Source organism: Erpetoichthys calabaricus, chromosome 2 (assembly GCF_900747795.2).
Source record: "Erpetoichthys calabaricus chromosome 2, fErpCal1.3, whole genome shotgun sequence".
NCBI classification, from domain to species: domain Eukaryota; kingdom Metazoa; phylum Chordata; class Cladistia; order Polypteriformes; family Polypteridae; genus Erpetoichthys; species Erpetoichthys calabaricus.
In genome coordinates this window covers 277,102,985-277,122,211 of record NC_041395.2, presented here as the reverse complement: position 1 = coordinate 277,122,211, position 19,227 = coordinate 277,102,985, and the positions used below count along the sequence as shown (strand labels likewise).

General features: G+C 38.5%; 2 protein-coding genes across 4 annotated transcripts in view; one reads left to right on the top strand and one right to left on the bottom strand.

Moving 5' to 3' along the window:
- The window catches only part of ap3m1 (adaptor related protein complex 3 subunit mu 1), a 57,486-nt gene extending 42,892 nt beyond the window's left edge, over window positions 1-14,594 (bottom strand). Inside the window, exon 1 of one of the 2 annotated variants that reach the window (XM_051922961.1) lies at window positions 14,455-14,594. The gene's annotated coding sequence lies outside the window, so the exon portion shown is untranslated. Of the gene's footprint in view, window positions 1-10,409; window positions 10,529-14,454 lie in introns of those variants that run through there. The other variant, XM_028795581.2, reaches the window with a different exon arrangement.
- Window positions 1-19,227, top strand: part of LOC114647068 (adenosine kinase-like) — a 594,211-nt gene that overhangs the window by 22,858 nt on the left and 552,126 nt on the right. The window contains exon 1 of one of the 2 annotated variants that reach the window (XM_028795585.2): window positions 10,598-10,710. The exons of the other annotated variant lie outside the window; for it this stretch is intronic. Coding sequence (XP_028651418.1) covers window positions 10,697-10,710 — 14 coding nt within the window. The 5' untranslated portion in view covers window positions 10,598-10,696. Of the gene's footprint in view, window positions 1-10,597; window positions 10,711-19,227 lie in introns of those variants that run through there. 2 annotated transcript variants of the gene reach the window in all.

Sequence of the window (19,227 nt, the reverse complement as noted above, 5' to 3'; positions counted from 1 at the left end):
ATAACACAGAAATCAATATAAACATTAACATCATTATCATATGAGAATATGAAGTAATATATAAGAAGCACATTTCATATAAATATAAATTATTAAACAGTAAAATCTTCTTCTGTAATTTGCTACCGTGGCAATTTGTGTGTCTGTCCAGGATTTTAAATGACCTGTAGCTCGCAAACCGTTGCACCTATACACTTGAAATGTGGTACACATATAGTACGTCACGTCTACTATCCGCTTTATGGGTGATGATTGTTTTAGTCTTTTTATCTTTATTTTATTTTATTGTACAATCAAGTCCTATCTGCGCACAGCAGGGCAGCCGTGGGCGGATGCGTATGGTGTATTCACTCGATGTTATCGTGCATTGCGCTGTCAGTGGTATTTTGATAAAAGAATTTGAACAACATATAAGAAGCGTATAAATTATTAAACAGTAAAACATTAACATTTAAGAAGTAAAGTTACATTAAGTACTACTGCTGTGCCTTCGGGTATACCTCATTTTTTGTTTGCCCATTACATGCTTAAATGTATACATTTTTTGGTGCACCTACCCGAGAACACGCGAGATATAACCGAGCGTGGGAGAAGCATGGATTTTAAACACGCGTTGAGTTGATGTGCTGGTCTCCCTCGTGAAATAACTGGTAATGTTTGACTAAAATCTACAGCGAGTAAAACGACATTAGCTCCTATTTTTTTTTTTACGATCTCTGAGATGTTGCTTTTTTCGGTTCAAGGCTTCATAAGCTCTTTTATGTTGTATGGTGTACTTATCCCAAACCATCATCTTTGAATGTTGCAAGACTTTCGCCTTGTATGTAGATCGGGGTAATTACATTCATTGCATTCCTAGTCTGAATCACAATGTGATTGTATGGGTGGTTACCTGGCACTGTAGGGTTGCCACCCGTCCTTTAAAATACGGAATCGTGCCGCGTTTGAGAATGAAATTGCGCGTCCCGTTTTGAATCAATACTGGACGGGATTTATCCCGTATTTTTTTTATCATTTTTTTTTTAAAGCAGCGTCTCATGCAAATCATCCCACACGCATTTTATGATGATGCCTCCTTTCCTACTTTTGATTGGGTAATACTTGATGTCATCGTTAGTTTGATTGGTGTTTTTAACTGTCCAGTGAGTAGGGCGTGTCTTTCAACCGTAAGCAGATTTTTTGCACTGGTATCACTGACCTCGACGACGGCGACGTTATACGTCAAAAATAAATTACGATAAATGACGATTTTAGCGATACTTTATTACGACGGCGGCTACATAGACACGATCAAATAAAAACAAAAAAATCAAATAATCATTCTACATTTTCAAAACGTCGAAAAAACGACAGAATGAAAAAAAGGCCCACCCGACGACCCACCCATTCCATTTTTATATATATAGATAGATGTATAACCCACCACACACACCCATGTAGAAAGAACATTTTGCAGTTTTTCTTAACTTCGTTTTTTTTAACTGAAGAACATCTTTGTTTAGTGAAGTTGAAGTAAGTATGTTGAAAACATTAGCCATCTCTTCTGCAATAAGGTATATTAAAATATCCGCTTTACAAACTGAGCAGCATTCCATTAGCCATATTATCTTGTTAATTAGCAGACTATTGTAAATATTGTACGGTAAAAAGTTTTTTTTTTTTTTTTTACTAGAATGTAGACACCTAGCAAAAGCATTTTACTTTTTGATACAGAGCATGTTACTTTCTGTTCCTTTAGCAGTAAACTTATACAATCGTAGGTTCTGAGGTTGGTATGTGCAATGAGCTACATATTCTAGTTTTATGTTTCAGCAATTGTTTGAAAGTAATTAAACACATACTGTAATAAACAAAAGAGTAAGTCTTTTAATATTTTAAATGATCACAAAATAAAACATTATTATGGAATATGTAAAAAATTTGTTGTCAAAAATACCAGCAAATAAAAATACAAGAACAGAATGTTAGAGCCAAAACTGACATTAGAAATCTTAATCTCAAAGCAGTAAACAGTCAAGAAACAGAACGTTGTATGTTCACTGTTGTAAAGGTAAAACATAGGCCATCTGTGGTTGTGGATGAACGAAGGGACAGGAGATATTGAAGTTTAAGTTGCATAAAATGGTATGAAATGATTTCAGCTGGTTTACAGCCTAATTTTGTCTTGCTTTGACTTGTGCATTCAGGACCTTTGTATTGTACCCTAAGTTCTTGTCTATAAGCCGGACTCATGTATTAGCCGGAGACCAAAATCATACGAATTTTTAAAATAAAATCGTATCATAGATAAGCCGGACTCATGGATAAGCCGAACGTACTATAACCTATAACTAATAGAAGGGAGGGAGGTCAGTGGTCTCACTCGCGCCCATTTAATTTCTTTAAGGGGGAGAGAGTGTGAGATATTGCCGTCTCTCTCACTCCCCGCATGGCGCGGTTGGAGCGGCCGGCGCGCGTTCTTTCTGCTCTGGGCGTCGCCGAGTCAACACGAGCGCGTAGCGGTCATTTAAATTGTGATTTTATATGTAAGCATATTTAAATATATATCGCGGATTTCTGCGGACAATGGGTCTTTTAATTTCTGGTACATGCTTCCTCAGTTGGTTTGCCCAGTTGATTTCATACAAGGGACGCTTTTGGCAGATGGCTGAGAAGCTACCCGGCTTACTGTTCTCTCTCTCTTGCGCTGACTATCTGTGATCCTGACGTATGGGGATTGAGCAGGGGGGCTGTTTGCACACCTAGACGATACGGACGCTCGTCTAAAAATGCTGAAAGATTATCTTCACGTTGCTATCTTTTGTAAAGCTGATTCCTGAAAAGACATGCTGCACAGTGCTTCGCATACTTAAAAGCTCGAAGGGCACGTATTGATTTTTGACTGAAAAACAAACTCTCCCTCTCCCTCTCTTTGTCTGCTCCTGACGGAGGGGGTGTGAGCTGCCGCCTTCAACAGCTTTGTGCCGCGGTGCTTCGCATACTTAAAAGCCAAACAGACATATTGATTTGTTTGCTTCACTGCTTTGAAGAGGAAGATATGTTTGCATTCTTTTAATTGTGAGACGGAACTGTCATCTCTGTCTTGTCATGGAGCACAGTTTAAACTTTTGAAAAAGAGACAAATGTTTGTTTGCAGTGTTTGAATAACGTTCCTGTCTCTCTACAACCTCCTGTGTTTCTGCGCAAATCTGTGACCCAAGCATGACAATATAAAAATAACCATATAAACATATGGTTTCTACTTCGCGGATATTCTTATTTCGCGGGTGGTTCTGGAACGCAACCCCCGCGATGGATGTATAAGCCGGACTTATGTATAAGCCGATATTCTATTTTTTCATTTTCACAACTTTTTTCCTTAGATAAGCCGCGGCTTATTGACAAGAACTTAGGGTAATTGAGTTGCACACTGCTGCATCATTTATTGTTCCAGAAATATATATAACATATTTGTCTTTGGCTTGATTGCAGATCAGCTACCTTATTTTATAGTCCAAGAAATTTCCAAGCTTTTCTTTTTAAACAGCTACCCTCTATAAGAGTCTACATTTGAAAAAAGGATCTGTGTTAGTCTTCTTTCCATTTCAGTTTAAGTAGAAAAATATGTAACTTTCTTTCAGTCTGTGATCATAACTCTTACCCCTCATGACACAAAAAAGATTTGCTAATAATAAATTTGCCAATTTCTACACTTCCTCAAGTATAATTACATTCTGTATATTGTAGTGCCTGCCACTGCATGCAATATTATTGTTGTCTCAAACATTCATAGCACTTAAGCACAACATTTCTCAATTTTGAAAAATAAATTTAGAAAGTGTTTTCTTTCTAGTCCTTTTTAAATTTATTTATCTTTCAATGTTAAATTAACGTTTAGCTGTGTTTTCGCCCTTTCACAGATGTATGTGGATACAGCTCTTCCACCATTAACCTCACCTAATATAGAAAAGATTCTTCCAGCATAAATCATTCTTTTCTGTCCTTAACCCAATTCTGCATCTAGCACCCTAATCCCTTGCTTCTTATGAGACATAGTCAAGAAAAATAGCAATAAATGCTGCTCTTCTATCATGTTTTGCTACTCATTTTCATATACTGTACAACTCCCATTATATTAGCAAAACTGAATCTGTTCTGTAAACCTGCTTACTGTTTATTGACACACTTGTACATGGATAGCTGCTTTTATATCTTGTCTTTTGTAGCACATTGGTTAAGTTACCTGGCCTATACCTCCAAAGGCTAGTCTGACAACATTTTTTATATGATGTAAAACAGCATTTGGGAATTTCTCCAGTTTTTACTGATGTCTGGAAATTGAGGTTAAGTGTTTGCAGTGTAATCATTTAAAACTCAACAATATATGTTACATGGACCTTTTGATTTGTTTTTTACCTTCTATTTATAGTAGCCTTCTACTCTTTATGATGACCATAATATGTCTTGTAGTACCCTAAGTTCTTGTCTATAAGCCGCGGCTTATCTAAGGAAAAAAGTTGTGAAAATGAAAAAATAGAATATCGGCTTATACAGAAGTCCGGTTTATACAGTAATCCCTCCTCCATCGCGGGGGTTGCGTTCCAGAGCCACCCGCGAAATAAGAAAATCCGCGAAGTAGAAACCATATGTTTATATGGTTATTTTTATATTGTCATGCTTGGGTCACAGATTTGCGCAGAAACACAGGAGGTTGTAGAGAGACAGGAACGTTATTCAAACACTGCAAACAAACATTTGTCTCTTTTTCAAAAGTTTAAACTGTGCTCCATGACAAGACAGAGATGACAGTTCTGTCTCACAATTAAAAGAATGCAAACATATCTTCCTCTTCAAAGGAGTGTGTGTCAGGAGCACAGAATGTCACATAGATAGAGAAAACAATCTCTAGCAAACAAATCAATGGTGCTGTTTGGCTTTTAGGTATGCGAAGCACCGCGGCACAAAGCTGTTGAAGGCGGTAGCTCACACCCCCTCCGTCAGGAGCAGGGAGAGAGAGACAGAGACAGAGTTTGTTTTTCAGTCAAAAATCAATACGTGCCCTTCGAGCTTTTAAGTATGCGAAGCACTGTGCAGCATGTCGCTTCAGGAATCAGCTTTACAAAAGATAGCAACGTGAAGATAATCTTTCAGCATTTTTAGACGAGCGTCCGTATCGTCTAGGTGTGCGAACAGCCCCCCTGCTCAATCCCCATACGTCAGGATCACAGATAGTCAGCGCAAGAGAGAGAGAAAAGTAAGCAATCTAGCTTCTCAGCCATCTGCCAATAGCGTCCCTTGTATGAAATCAACTGGGCAAACCAACTGAGGAAGCATGTACCAGAAATTAAAAGACCCATTGTCCGCAGAAATCCGCGAACCAGCAAAAAATCTGCGATATATATTTAAATATGCTTACATATAAAATCACAATTTAAATGACCGCTACGCGCGCGTGTTGACTCGGCAACGCCCAGAGCAGAAAGAACGCGCTCCGGCCGCGCCATGCAGGGAGTGAGAGAGACGCCAATATCTCGCACTCTCTCCCCCCTTAAAGAAATTAAATGGGTGCGAGTGAGACCACTGACCTCCCTCTCTTCTATTAGTTATAGGTTATAGTACGTTCGGCTTATCCATGAGTCCGGCTTATCTATGATAAGACTTTATTTTAAAAATTCGTATGATTTTTGGTCTCCGGCTTATACATGAGTCCGGCTTATAGACAAAAACCTAGGGTAATGGAAATGTTACTTACAGTGTTGTAGGGAAAGACTCCTGATATGAATTAAGTGTGTTTTCTGTTTCCTCATAAGAATGTTTGCTGTTCATAATACTATGCTTATTAAAAATGTTCTAAAACTTTTACTAGACAGAGTTAACAAATATCAGTAATTCAAATCTTATGACTTATGAATGAATTATACATATCTCAAATTGAGATCTCTGTAGAAGTTAACAGAAAAAGTCTATCAGTTGTGTAAACTTTACAGATTACTACTACAGAAATCTTGGATTCAAACTCCAGCTAATCAATACTGAATTGTAGGCGTACCCAATCATCATAATGACTTGTTGCAAGTATTTGTTAATATCTCACTTTGGAATTAGGCAGAATTATATTTTGATACCTAAAATTGAATTTTGAATCATGAGAGAGTAATTAAAACTAGTCAAATAAGACGTTCATTTTTCAAAAAACAACTTGCCATACTACATATTTTTCTTGGCATTGACTCACTTATTGCTTAAATACTAAGATAAGCTTTTAGAGTTTACTTTTGTATTGTCGTAATGAACACGAATTAAGTTATTGTTCTTAAATGTGTTTTCATATTTTTCTTTTCTTTTCTCTGAACGCATCCATTACAGGGGTTTTCTAGTTATCTAGCTATGCAAAGACCCTACAGTGAGCCTAGGTTATTTAAAGTAAGTTTTAAAAGAAGAACTCTGCTTTCAGCTAAATAAATCTGTGGTTGGCATTCAAAATATGTTCCAAACCATTTTAACATTTCCATCTCAGAATTTACATTTAAAAATGAGACTAATAGTGACAAAAATCACAAGTGATTCTGTATTATTGTACAGAATTGTTCTTTTTTTATTAAATGTTGAAAAGGTTTATTTAAAATGTGTTGAATTGCTAAAATTTGATGCTTTATATGTAACTATTCACCCTCAGTCTTCAGTGACGCAGCAGCAGCATAACATAAGAACAAAACATCCTTTAACCCATTTCTAACAACATCCACCATAAACTCCTTTGAAGAATAATGAAACTGTCATATTTCCAAAACCAATTCAAGTCCACATACTGTAGAAGTATGTGCGGTTTGGTTTATTTCCAAACGTGATACTTGAGTGTGACATGAACGTTTGTAAATTTCAACTATGACGTAAACTACTACTAAATTAAGTTTGAGATTCACACAAAGTTTGTTTTTAATTTATATCTCACTATTGTAAAATCTACCATTGAAGGAATGTGCTTGCAAATTGTCCTAATCCAAAATTAAGTGAAAGAAACAGGTAAGGAACTTCCATATTTACAGTGTACTAGAGAGATTCTTTCATGGCAGTCCACATGCCTGGTAATGAATGAATTAACAGATTAATTTAATATCCACTTTCCAGTTTTACATATAAAAATAAAGTAGTCAATTAGCTATAGTATGAAAAATTTGCACAAGTATATATTTTCCTGCCTTTTTAATAGTGTTAATTCTTTTTTTAACCATTTACAGCGAGATGTTAATTTCGTGGGTGAGTAAAAGATGAGAATGACACTGTTATCAATAACTGCTAAGACCAGTACATTGCTTTACATTATGCTATTTTCAAAACCAATAATTAATTGTAAAATCGAAATAAAACAACTGTCATGTGTAAGAACTTGAACAAATATGTTACAGAAATGCTACAAAACAGACAATAAAAATACGTGTAACTGTGTTGCCAGAAAAGGCACAGTAAAGAGGCCAGTTACAAGTATAAATTATCCAATATTTTAAATTAGGCTAACCTGCTTGCGGAGTACAGTTTTTTTGTTTCACCCAATTTTTTAACTATTGGCAAACTTTTGCTTTTAATGAAACATGTAATTTATTTTGTATGGTTTGATCCTGCTGACATTCTACTACATTTTACATTTCTGATAAAATCATTTCTGATAAAGTGTTCTGTGCACCACAGTAGATTAGTACCCATAAATCTTTAACTGTTTTTTCTCTCCATTTTTTTTCTAAATATTTAAGAATTCTTCATGAGAAAAATTGAAGTAAACTATTTAGAACTAATTTGAGCATATTGATAATGGTACAGTAATTCCTCCTCTATCGCGGGGGTTGCATTCCAGACCCCCCCGCGAAAGGTAAAAATCCGTGAAGTAGAAACCATATGTTTATATGGTTATTTTTATATTGTCATGCTTGGGTCACAGATTTGCACAGAAACACAGGAGGTTGTAGAGAGACAGGAACGTTATTCAAACACTGCAAACAAACATTTGTCTCTTTTTCAAAAGTTTAAACTGTGCTCCATAACAAGACAGAGATGACAGTTCTGTCTCACAATTAAAAGAATGCAAACATATCTTCCTCTTCAAAGGAGTGCGCGTCAGGAGCAGATAATGTCAGAGAGAGATAAAAGCAAACAGTCAAAAATCAATAGGGCTGATTGGCTTTTAAGTATGCGAAGCACCGCCGGACAACGCAGCTGCTAGGAAGGGAGCAATGTAAAGGTAGCCTTTCAGCATTTTTTTAGAGGAGCGTCCGTATCGTCTAGTGGTGCGACGTGAACCAGCAAAAAATCCGCGATATACTGTATATTTAAATATGCTTGCATATAAAATCCGCGATAGAGTGAAGCCGCGAAAGTCGAAGCGCGATATAGCGAGGGATTACTGTATACTGATTCAGGGGAAAATGCAAGAAATCAAAATATTTGTTGAAAAGAAGCAACACGTTGAAAAAGAATAGGTTTCATCCATCCATTATCCAACATTATCCTAACTACAGGGTCACGGGGGTCTGCTGGAGCCAATCCCAGCCAACACAGGGCGCAAGGCAGGAAACAAACCATGGGCAGGGCGCCAGCCCATCGCAGGGCACACACACACACACCAAGCACACACTAGGTAAAATTTAGAATCACCAATACACCTAACCTGCATGTCTTTGGATTGTGGGAGGAAACCGGACCACCCAGAGGAAACCCGCGCAGACACGGGGAGAACATGCAAACTCCACGCAGGGAGGACCCAGGAAGCGAACCCAGGTCTCCTTACTGCAAGGCAGCAGCGCTACCACAGCATCACCGTGCCGCCCAAGAATAGGTTTCTTTGCCCAGAAATATGTGAAACAAAGGCATCTTTCAAAATTTCTCACAGAAATAAAACCTACACTGTCGTTATTATCAGATATATGCAGACGTTGAGCAGAGGCAGACCATTTAATAGAAGGTGAGTTAACAGCCAAACCAAACTTAGACCAAACCAGTGGCACACTAAGACTAGGACTGTTTATTACTAGAGTAAACCTTTGAGTAGGCTTTGGAACCCATGCTTGCTCTGCACTGGTGTACAGTTTTAATTTGCAGTAGGGTATACACAACCAGGGAACCACATTTGTTTTAAATTATACTAAGTGGTTTCGCAGATGGATCAAAAGAAAAATAATTTGAGGAATAAAAAACACAGTGACCACTTACATTTGTGACATTTTGTAATAACCAAGCAAAAATGTTAAATTGGGATGTTGTCAGATTGCAGATTTATCTCTCCATTAATAAACTCATTAATACATTTTGATAAAACTTATTGCTGATATCTGCTGGCAGATGTCCTCATGTGTGCCATTCTCAATTGCTTCGTTCAAAATGAGATTTTAAGTTAACAACAGATGTTTGAGGTTTATAATACGGCTTTTGCTTGTCTGTCTGACCAATTAGAAATTCTAAAATTTATAGTAATAGTAATTAACTCATGATCAATAACATTTCCTCATAATTTGTAAACTTGCAAGTGGAAACAAACTGGGGTCCTGAAAATCATTTCTCTTAGGCAATGGAAGACTTGTCTGGCTGCAGTGTAATAAAAAATATATAATAAATACAACAAATCTAAGGGTGGCACAGTGGTAGTGCTGCTGCCTTTCAGTAAGGAGACCAGGGATTACGTCCCAGATCCTCCCTGCGTGGAGTTTGCATGTTCTCCCAGTGTCTGCGTAGGTTTCCTCCAGATGCTGTTGTCTTCTCCCACAGTCCAAAGACATGCAGGTTAGATGAACTGGTGATTCTAAATTGGCCCTTGTGTGTGTGTGTGTGTGTTCATTCACCCTGTGATGGACTAGTGCCCTGTCCAGAGTTTGTTCCTGCCTTGCACTCTGATAGCTGGGTTAGGCTCCAGCACCCACCTCCACCAATCCAACCATATTCAGGACTTAGTGAGTTTGAATATGACTGACTGACGACAAATCTAAATAAGACAATCGTAAAGGACTGTAAATGGAGAACATGGACAAAGAAGTATGTGGATGACAGATAACTACAGTATGCAAATCAAACAACAAAAGAGACACACAGTATACTATCCAAATAGTCCAGTTTGTTATATAGCCAACTTCACTGAGCACGTTTGCCTAGCTTAGAGAGGCAAATGTAATTTGACTACAGCATATAGATACATTTACATAAAAAGGCTAAAACATCAATTTGACTATTGCGGTGGCATTAGAATGAACCTTTTGATAGTTTATAGTACGATTAGTAATGATCTTATTCGTGTGTGTATTCTTGCAGAAGTAACAGGGGATGTGCAATTGGGATTAAATTGCGCCACAGAGACTTTAGTTAATGGAACTATGATGTAGACGGAATTAGGAGACAGAGTCGTTCGTAGAATAAAAATAAAACCGGTAAATTCTAACGGAATTGTCTACCTGACGCTGTCATCTTCGTATTTGCCGGTTTGTTATTTTTCACTTCCGTACAAGTGTATGTAGCGATTTAGTTTGGCCTAGCGTAGGGTGAACCTGGAGAGGCTCGGGTTTGGAAGGGGGCACCGCCGCTTCCTGTTGTGTTCTTCGGGCCCGCCCATCTCGTCTTCTGTCTAATCGGCTGCCAGTGGGCTGCTGTTCCGGTTTTTGTGAGCGTGCCTTAGTAGCAGAGCAATCTGCGCGCCGTGCTATTCGACTGGCAACAAGAGGGATCAAGCTCATTTTAAAGCATGCCCGCTTTAAGGTAAAGGTAGCTTGTCTCATTTCTGAATCCGTGGCCGAGAGAAAGGCGATGCAAGGCATGCCGATGTTTCATGCAGTGTTTCGCTGCTCAGTCTGCCGCATTTGTCGGGTTCACGGTTCATAACTGAATTTTTGACATGCTGATTTGGGGCAATGTAGCAGTGTCCGTTTTATAGCTGAAACTTTGTAGTGCTTTTACCTGCGTATTAAGATGCATAGTTTTCTTCTTTGGAATGTATAATTGCAGTGGAGTTTTTATTCATGCCAATTCCTCGTAGTTTGTGGAATGGGATGCTTTGCTCTTTTATCAGAATGCTAAGTGGTTTGCTGATGCAGTATCGGCGTGCTGCATCCGAGAGATGTTACTCCAGAGAGTGCGGTTTATGTAGGACTCAATGACGCCTGGAAAGTTTTTTTTCTCTCTCTTTTTCAAACTCGATGAGTGAAGATGCATTAGAACGCACTCGCAGTGGCATCTCTTACCCACACCATTAAACTAAGAGATTTAATTGTAGATGTTTGGGTTGGGGATGAAAACTGAAAAGCTAAAGAAACTTGAATTAAAAATCGCCACCACATATTGTTAAAAGTTGTAGAGCTGTGCAGTGTGCGGAGGGTTAGTAGCGCGTGCATCTGGTGACAAATGACAGTAGTCGAGCATGTGGAGCGACAGGGAGGTGGGAGAGACGAGCGCCAACCCACCCACCCCCTCTCTCTTTCACACACACACACACACACAATCGCAGTTTACATGTAGCAAGGATAAAAGAGAAAATAGAAGCTTTTTAAACTGCGAGGATGTTCCACAAAGGTCGGTGACTTTGTGTGTGTGTCCGCCCCCAGATGCGTGTTCAGCAAATATGTGAAATTCCTGATGGTAAAACAACGTACATTCTCCTGTAGGCATAGCTGCCAGTCTGCCTACATCTGTCGTGTTCACCCTTTCGTGTCACTTGTATTTTTTTGAGGTGATTATTTTAAACACGTGGGAATCTGCGTTGGAGACTCAAGAATGTAGCCTTATGTCTCTTTTACCTGGGAATCTTTAAGGTCGGCACGAGTTTAGTTTCAGGCCAATTCGTTGTTTATCCATAGCTGATAGTATGATTTTGGTAGAAATATATATGGTAAATTTTCAGTTTCATTGAATTAATCTTTTATTTAGAAAGAAAACTTCTGCGCTCCTTCGAACACGCGCAAAAATCGTTAACGCTTTTGATGTGAAACATACGTTGGTTGCATATGTCATTTTTTATACTACGGTGTATTTTTATTATCGTACAAAATGTAGTTTAAACTTGCGTTTTGTTCATGCAATTATCGTACACTTTTTTTATGCAGAGAATGTTTTGATTAAACGTTCACTTCCAAAATGTAACCGTACGCAAGGTAATATGATTAAGTATTTGATAGCTATTTGATTGTTGGGAGTATTTCAGTAACGGTCAGTGTCAGTAGAGCTTTGCCACAGGTGAAATATTCACAAGTTAATGTGCTTTGAATTTTTCGTACATTTCACAATCGATGTTGTCAAAATGAATACTTTTCTGTACCAAGATCTGACGTGCAGTTTGCACTGGGGCTGTGCAGCCCTAGAGGGCAGTATGTGTTAAATTCAAAATACAGACCATGTAAACATACACATTTTTCCACAGGTATCACGATTCTTTACTTAACAGTTGGTACGGAGGAATTCAAGACCTTGCATGTTCTACTGTGCAGTAGTTGCCTTTGATAGTACTTTGGAGGGTGACGTCATCTCTAAAGCAGTACCAAAAATTAGAAATAAAAGTTGTTTTCTGATTTTGATCTGATCTGATGTTAAGATCTGTGGGTTCATAAGTGGTGTTAATTGTACAAGTAAGGCATATATGAATTTCATGGGCTAGTTGCTGTATTTTATTTTAACCAAGGTTAGTTTTTGCCTGTAGAAATTTCTGATATCATCTTGCAACAGCTTCGGATTCAGCAGGTTGGAAAATGGATGGATGGATGAATTAGCTAGTAGACACTCTATAGTTTGCTAGTTCAGTACAGTTAAGCAGGAATAGGCAGATGGATAATACTTTATTTGTCCCTAGTATTCAGAATTTAGCTAGTATGAAGCAAAAGAAGTCTGAAGTAATCAAATGTAAAGTTTTTCATTGCAGGAAAGAAAAAATGGTGAAAGTTAAACAATATCAATCATTTGTCTTTGATACAGAAGTTACTAAAGACAGTACGTGGGAGACAAAGACTTGATTGCAGGTGTATGAGAACTTTTCATTTATCAGAGACAAAAATAACCTAGAAATTCCAAAGTTCATTCAGAGCCTACATAAGAGGAAACCATTAAGGCACAGAAATGTGTTACTCCTATCAGGCTGGAAATTCTTAATTTTAAACAAGGGCCACTTATTGACGGCTGTTGAACTGTGACATCTAGAAAGAACTTTTTTGTTTTGTGGCTGGAGAAGAAAAATGAACATTCTTAGTCTTCTTGTCCAGTTGATGACTGCATTGGGAATTATTCTTTGGAACCACTGACAGAAAGACTTTTTTGACACAAAACACTGGCACTTTTTAGGACCCTTTGTAGGATTTTATGCGAAGATAAGAAAAATGTTTGATGTCAACAGGCCTTTAACTTAAGTTGTGAAGTCCTTTTGACAAAGTGTATCTAAAACAACTTAAAACAAAGCTAACTTTACAAATTTAAAATAAAAGACATTTTTTTTATCAAGGTGAGTTTGCTGGATTTTTAAAAACTGACGTATTTCATGAGCTGTCATCCTTATTCTAGCAGGTTTTAACACTCTTGTAAAAGCTTAGATTTTATTTTTTATCTTGAGCAAGGCCAGGGGCCTGTGCTAATATTTGCCAAGTGTCATGCAGCAGGTTATTTTTTAATCCACAGACTGAGTTTTGAAATAGAAAAACAAGACATCTAATCAAGTAAGGCATTACAGTTAAAAGCACAAACTGGCTAATGACTAGGTTTGACTAACACTCCTAAAAAGCACAGTAAGTTATTATAATAGTTCAGATTATGGTTGAAAGGAGAATTCTTTAAGTTTCAGTTGAAAGTGGAATAATTAATCATTAGAGAAATCATGTCAAGCATATGCTAAATGGACCTTTCATAAAAATGTTGCTTCCTGCTGTTGAAAGCTTTGCAACCCAAAAGTACTCTTTTTATCTGTCCATCTTTTTTCCCCCTTGAATACATTTAATCAACAGAGTAAATGAGTGATTTTTTTTTCATTCACTTTAAATATGGACCCATAGTGAACATTCTTTAAGTAAAGTGCAAATCATTCAAATTAGCAGAGTTCACCTGAACATCTGAACAGGAATGCCCCATTATGGGTGGGTCAGATGCATATCATGCTCTGTATTTCTCTTCAGCTCTTCTAGTTTGTCCGTCCAGGATCAAACTGCAGTCTTAAGAGCTTTTTGTTCATTTCCTCCTTTTACTGCACCTACTGCTTAGTTATTTTTCTTAGGCTTTCCTTTAAAGTGTAAAGGGGATGTGATAAATGAAAAGGAAATGGTTATTTGGAAAATATCTTCAATAAGTAGCAAACACAACCAGCAGAATAAAATATCTTCTATAGAAAGCGACATTTACTTTATCCTTTTGGGCAAAATGAATATTACGGTTTCATTCAACGCTTGCACTGAATTCAATATGAACATCCTTATATTTGGTTATTATAAACACAGCCACTATGCTGTTTAAATGTTATATAAATTTGCCACGTACCTTTGCGAACAATGTTAGTGGTAACATGCTGGTGACAGGTTTCATTTAGCAGCTTCCTTGTTAATACAGACTTCCTTCTGTAATTTCCTTAACGTAGTATAAAACTTTCTTGATAAAGAATAACATTAGTTTTCCAGTAACAGCTTATGGAAATTCTGTAGTTTAACTACATTAGCAGGGCTCAGTTCAGTGAGCCTGCCATTTGCCCAGCACAAATGAAGCTCGCCAAATGAAACGGCACATTCTAGGAGTTAACCATCTGATGCTTGTTTTTCTTCCAGTAATGTCTTGTTTACTGTCTTAATCTTCTTTGTTTATTTATCTGGTTTGTACAATGCTATATACTGTATATTCTGCCGTTCTTTATTTATTCTGTAAGTGCCTTGAGCATGGGAAAGGCGCTATATAAATAAAATGTATTATTATTATTATTATAATCTCTTGGTAACCATTTTTCACAGGAGACTTCTTTTATAGTGCCTTGGAGGGGGGTGAATCGCTAGTTCTTTTTTTGCTGCCGTGGAGACCAAGGGCATTTCCAGAAACCTCCATTGCACAAAGTTCTGTGGGTGATTTCAATTGAGGTGGTCCAGAGTGGCCTGACCTAGCCAAGACAATGTAAAGGGTGGTCAGCCTTTCAGTATTTAGAGGTTCTCTCATCAACTCATTTAATTAAAGTAAATTCAATGGCAAGCATGGCAACATATCTTAAAGGTTAAGTAGTAGGTTTTGCACCCCCATTCACCCCCCACATGGCTAACGTGACTTTTGGAATGATTAATCACATTTTGATTCTCCTATTATCTCAAGTTTTTCAACTTTAAAAGCTTCATGCAAAGTCATAGGCTAAAGGAAGATGGCTGTTCAGTGATCTTTTTTGCAACACAGAGCATGAATTGGTTGCTGAGTGCATTTCATTTGAGATTCTTTCGGTTCATTTTCTGAACTTAGATTGAAGGCTAAATTCCTGGATTAAAGGTGCATGGACATTAGCAGGATATGTGTGCTTAGATGCTTTTGTATTTAAGATGAAGTTTCCGTATCTGTAGAAGTTTCTGTGAATTGATCCTTTTTTTTATTAAAAAATGATCAGCTGGACCTGTTGATGACAGAAGGCAATGGGAAAAATGCAGGGCTGTCCCGGACTCACAAAACCGAAATGTCAGTTAGCTATCCATATCCAGAACATTATTAAGGCTAAAGGCTGTCTAGCCTAATCCACATTTCTTAAACATAGGGACACATTTTTCTTGCCAAAAAATATTTACTGTGTATCACTTGAAGGTTTGTGTATCACCTGATGGTGGGGATGTTTGAGACATTGAAACAATGTGTATAAACTCCACTGAGGCAGTGACTGGTTTGGGATTTGAACTCGAGATGATGGAGGCATAGCCAGCAGCCCTAGCTACCGTACCACCCTTACTGTATGCTTTCCTCCTTTGTTCTTACTTCTCTAATCCTTTAACACCAAGTTTCTGTTACTCTGACGTCCTGTCTGCCCCATTCCTCTCTACACTGGATGCATCTTTTGCTAATCTGTGCAGAGAATATTTTGATTTAATAGCTGGGCTTGTGTCAGTATGGTGTAGTTGTTAAGATTTAAACTTAAAACCCAGAGGTTGTGGGTTAAAAATCCCACTATTGATACTGTGTGATCATGAGCATGTGACTTCACATATCTGTGCTCCCACTGGAAAACAAAAGAAATGTAGTCAATTAAATCTGTCAAAAGCTGTAAGTTGCCTTGTATAAAGGCATCAGCCAAATAATAAGTAACGATAACCAGCATCTTAATTGCCATTTTTTTATTTATTTATTTTTTGACACTCCTTTGCAGTAAATAGTTTTTTTTGTAGCCATGTATTCAGTTTATAATTTACCAGTAACATGAGTGTGTAAACCTTCTTCATTGTTTCTTTTTTGCACTCGAGTCTGTCCAGCTCTTTTTGTTGGATTATTTTAATTCTTTTACTTGTTAAAATTGGAAACCTTATTTTCTAAGTTTCTAATGGTACACCTTAAGTAGTAACTTGTATTTGCATTTATTTATATTTATGTAGCCATTCATCCACCTTGGTTAAGACTCTGAGAGGTAATTTGTTACTAAGTAGTGGCTCACCTGAAATAGAAACTTGTATTTGGTTGTGCTCATATTTACATAGTCGTCCATCTATCCATTTTTTATAGGCTCATCCAATTCAGAGTTGTGGGAAGTTGATGCCAGTGCATTGGGCATGAGACAGTAACCCACCCTGGATCCATCATATGGTATACTATTGCACACAATGTCATTCATAACTATAGTCACTAGTTAACCTAACCAGCAGGTCCTGGGGATGTCGGAGAAAAAAAAGGATTATTGTCTGAACGATACACTGGCAGTTACCACGCTGAGACACAATCCCAGGACTCCAATTTTATGACTGTAGTGCTAACCACTGTGTCATCTCATAAAATAGCTGATTAAAATATTTAGAATAAAATAAGGCAGAATTCAAAGTATGAAGATTAGTATTGTGAAATTAGAAATTATGTTACTGAGAAATTCTGAATACTTGTTGAATAAATGGCAGTATGCCAGGACTTCTCAAAGCTACTGGCTATGCATCTGGTGGACATTAAGTCCATTTTGTTGCAAAAACTGTGTGGATTTTATTTTCTCTTCAAATCTTCAATATGTTTATGTAATTTTTGAACTGGTATTACAGAAAATCCACCTGGTCTTTTTTGATGACTTCCCATGTGGCTTTTATTTGATCTACCTAGAATCAGAAAATTGTTTTGGGCCTTCATGAGATTACAACCTATACTCATGCTCAATGTGCCCTAAAATAAATAGATAGATACTTTATTAATCTAATCTTAATATAGATAGATAATTTATTAATGTAAAATAATACCTTAACATTGCAGAATTATACTTGAGAAAGGTATTTTAACTTGTAACTCTGCTGCTCCTAACGTAGTAACCTAGAACTAACAGCAAATTTGTGTACTTCATATGGACATTTTATTTGAAACTCCTACCTAAGATCAAGTTGGTTCTCTATAGTCTGACTGATGTTCGCGGAAGTTACATTACAGTATATAGTTGATATCGTTACAGTATAAGCAACTTCTGTGCAAATTAAGCTGACAGTGTTTTGATTATTTTAGTTTCAGTTAAAATTGGGAACATGGAAGTTTGTGGAGAAGTTGTACCTTTCAAGTAGCTCTGCAGTTTTTCATGAACACAATTCCATCCATCCAACCATCCTCTTCCGCCCCTCCTTGAACCGTCACCTTATCGTGGTGGAGGGATTTGCGTGTCCCAATGATCCTAGGAGCTCTGTTGTCCGGGGCTTTATGTCCCTGGTAGGGCCACCGAAGGCAAACTGGTCCTAGGTGAGGGATGAGACAGAGCAGTTCAACAAAACCTCCTATGAAAAACAAAAAATTTGGACGGTGTTTTCCCACGCCCGGACGCGGGTCACTGGGGCCCCCCTCTGGAGCCAGACCTGGAGGTGGGGCTTGATGGCGAGCGCCTGGTGGCTGGGCCTGCACCCATGGGACTTGGCCAGGCACAGCCCGAAGAGGCAACGTGTGTCCCCCTTCTCATGGGCTCACCACCTATGGGAGGGGCCAAGGAGGTCGGATACAGTGTGAGTCGGGTGGTGGCCGAAGGCGGGGACTTTGGTGGTCCGATCCTCGGCTACAGAAGCCAGCTCTTGGGGCGTGGAATGTCACCTCTCTGATGGGGAAGGAGCCTGAGCTAGTGCGAGAGGTCGAGAGGTTCCGGCTAGATATAGTCAGGCTCACCTTGATGCACAGCTTGGACTCTGGAACCAGTCTCCTTAAGAGGGGCTGGACTCTCTACCACTCTGGAGTTGTCCCTGGTGAGAGGCGCAGAGCGGGTGTGGGCATACTTATTGCCCCTCGACTTGGAGCCTGTACATTGAGGTTTACCATGGTGGACGAGAGGGTAACCTCCTTCCGCCTTCGGGTGGGGGGACGGGTCTTAACTGTTGTTTGTGCTTATAGTCATGAGCTGTGGGTAGTGACTGAAAGAACGAGATCGCGAATACAAGCGGCTGAAATGAGTTTCCTCCGCAGGGTGTCTGGGCTCTCCCTTAAAGATAGGATGAGAAGCTCAGTTATCCGGGAGGGGCTCAGAGTAGAGCCGCTGCTCCTCCGCATCGAGAGGAGTTAGGTGAGGTGGCTCGGGCATCTGATCAGGATGCCTCCTGGACACCTCCCTTGTGAGGTGTTCTGGGCACATCTAACTGGGAGGAGGCCTCGGGGAAGACACAGGACACGCTGGAGGGACTACGCCATGGGATTCCCCCGGAAGAGCTAGAAGAAGTGGCCGGGGAGAGGGAAGTCTGGGTATCTCTGCTCAAGCTGCTGCCCCCGCGACACGATCTCGGATAAGCGGAACACAATTCACATTTCAAAATATAGATCACTCCATATATCCCCTTAATCAATTTAAGGCCTTGAGGGACTGGTACAACATTTAGCACAATGGTTGTGTTCTAGGTTAGGGTCATGGAATGCTGTCACTCATACTCACATTTCCTCCTAGAGGGCCAGTTAACCTATCCTACATGTCTGTAGAATGTGGGAAGAAACTACATACATAAACTGAGAGAATGTGCAAATTTGAATTGAAGTAAAATGTACTTAGTTTTGGATCAATTTCATATACTGTAGAAAGACCAGTGCAGGATTTGACCTGATTCCAAATGTGACCCAAATGTGAGACTGTAGAATTGGTATCAATTTAGGTTT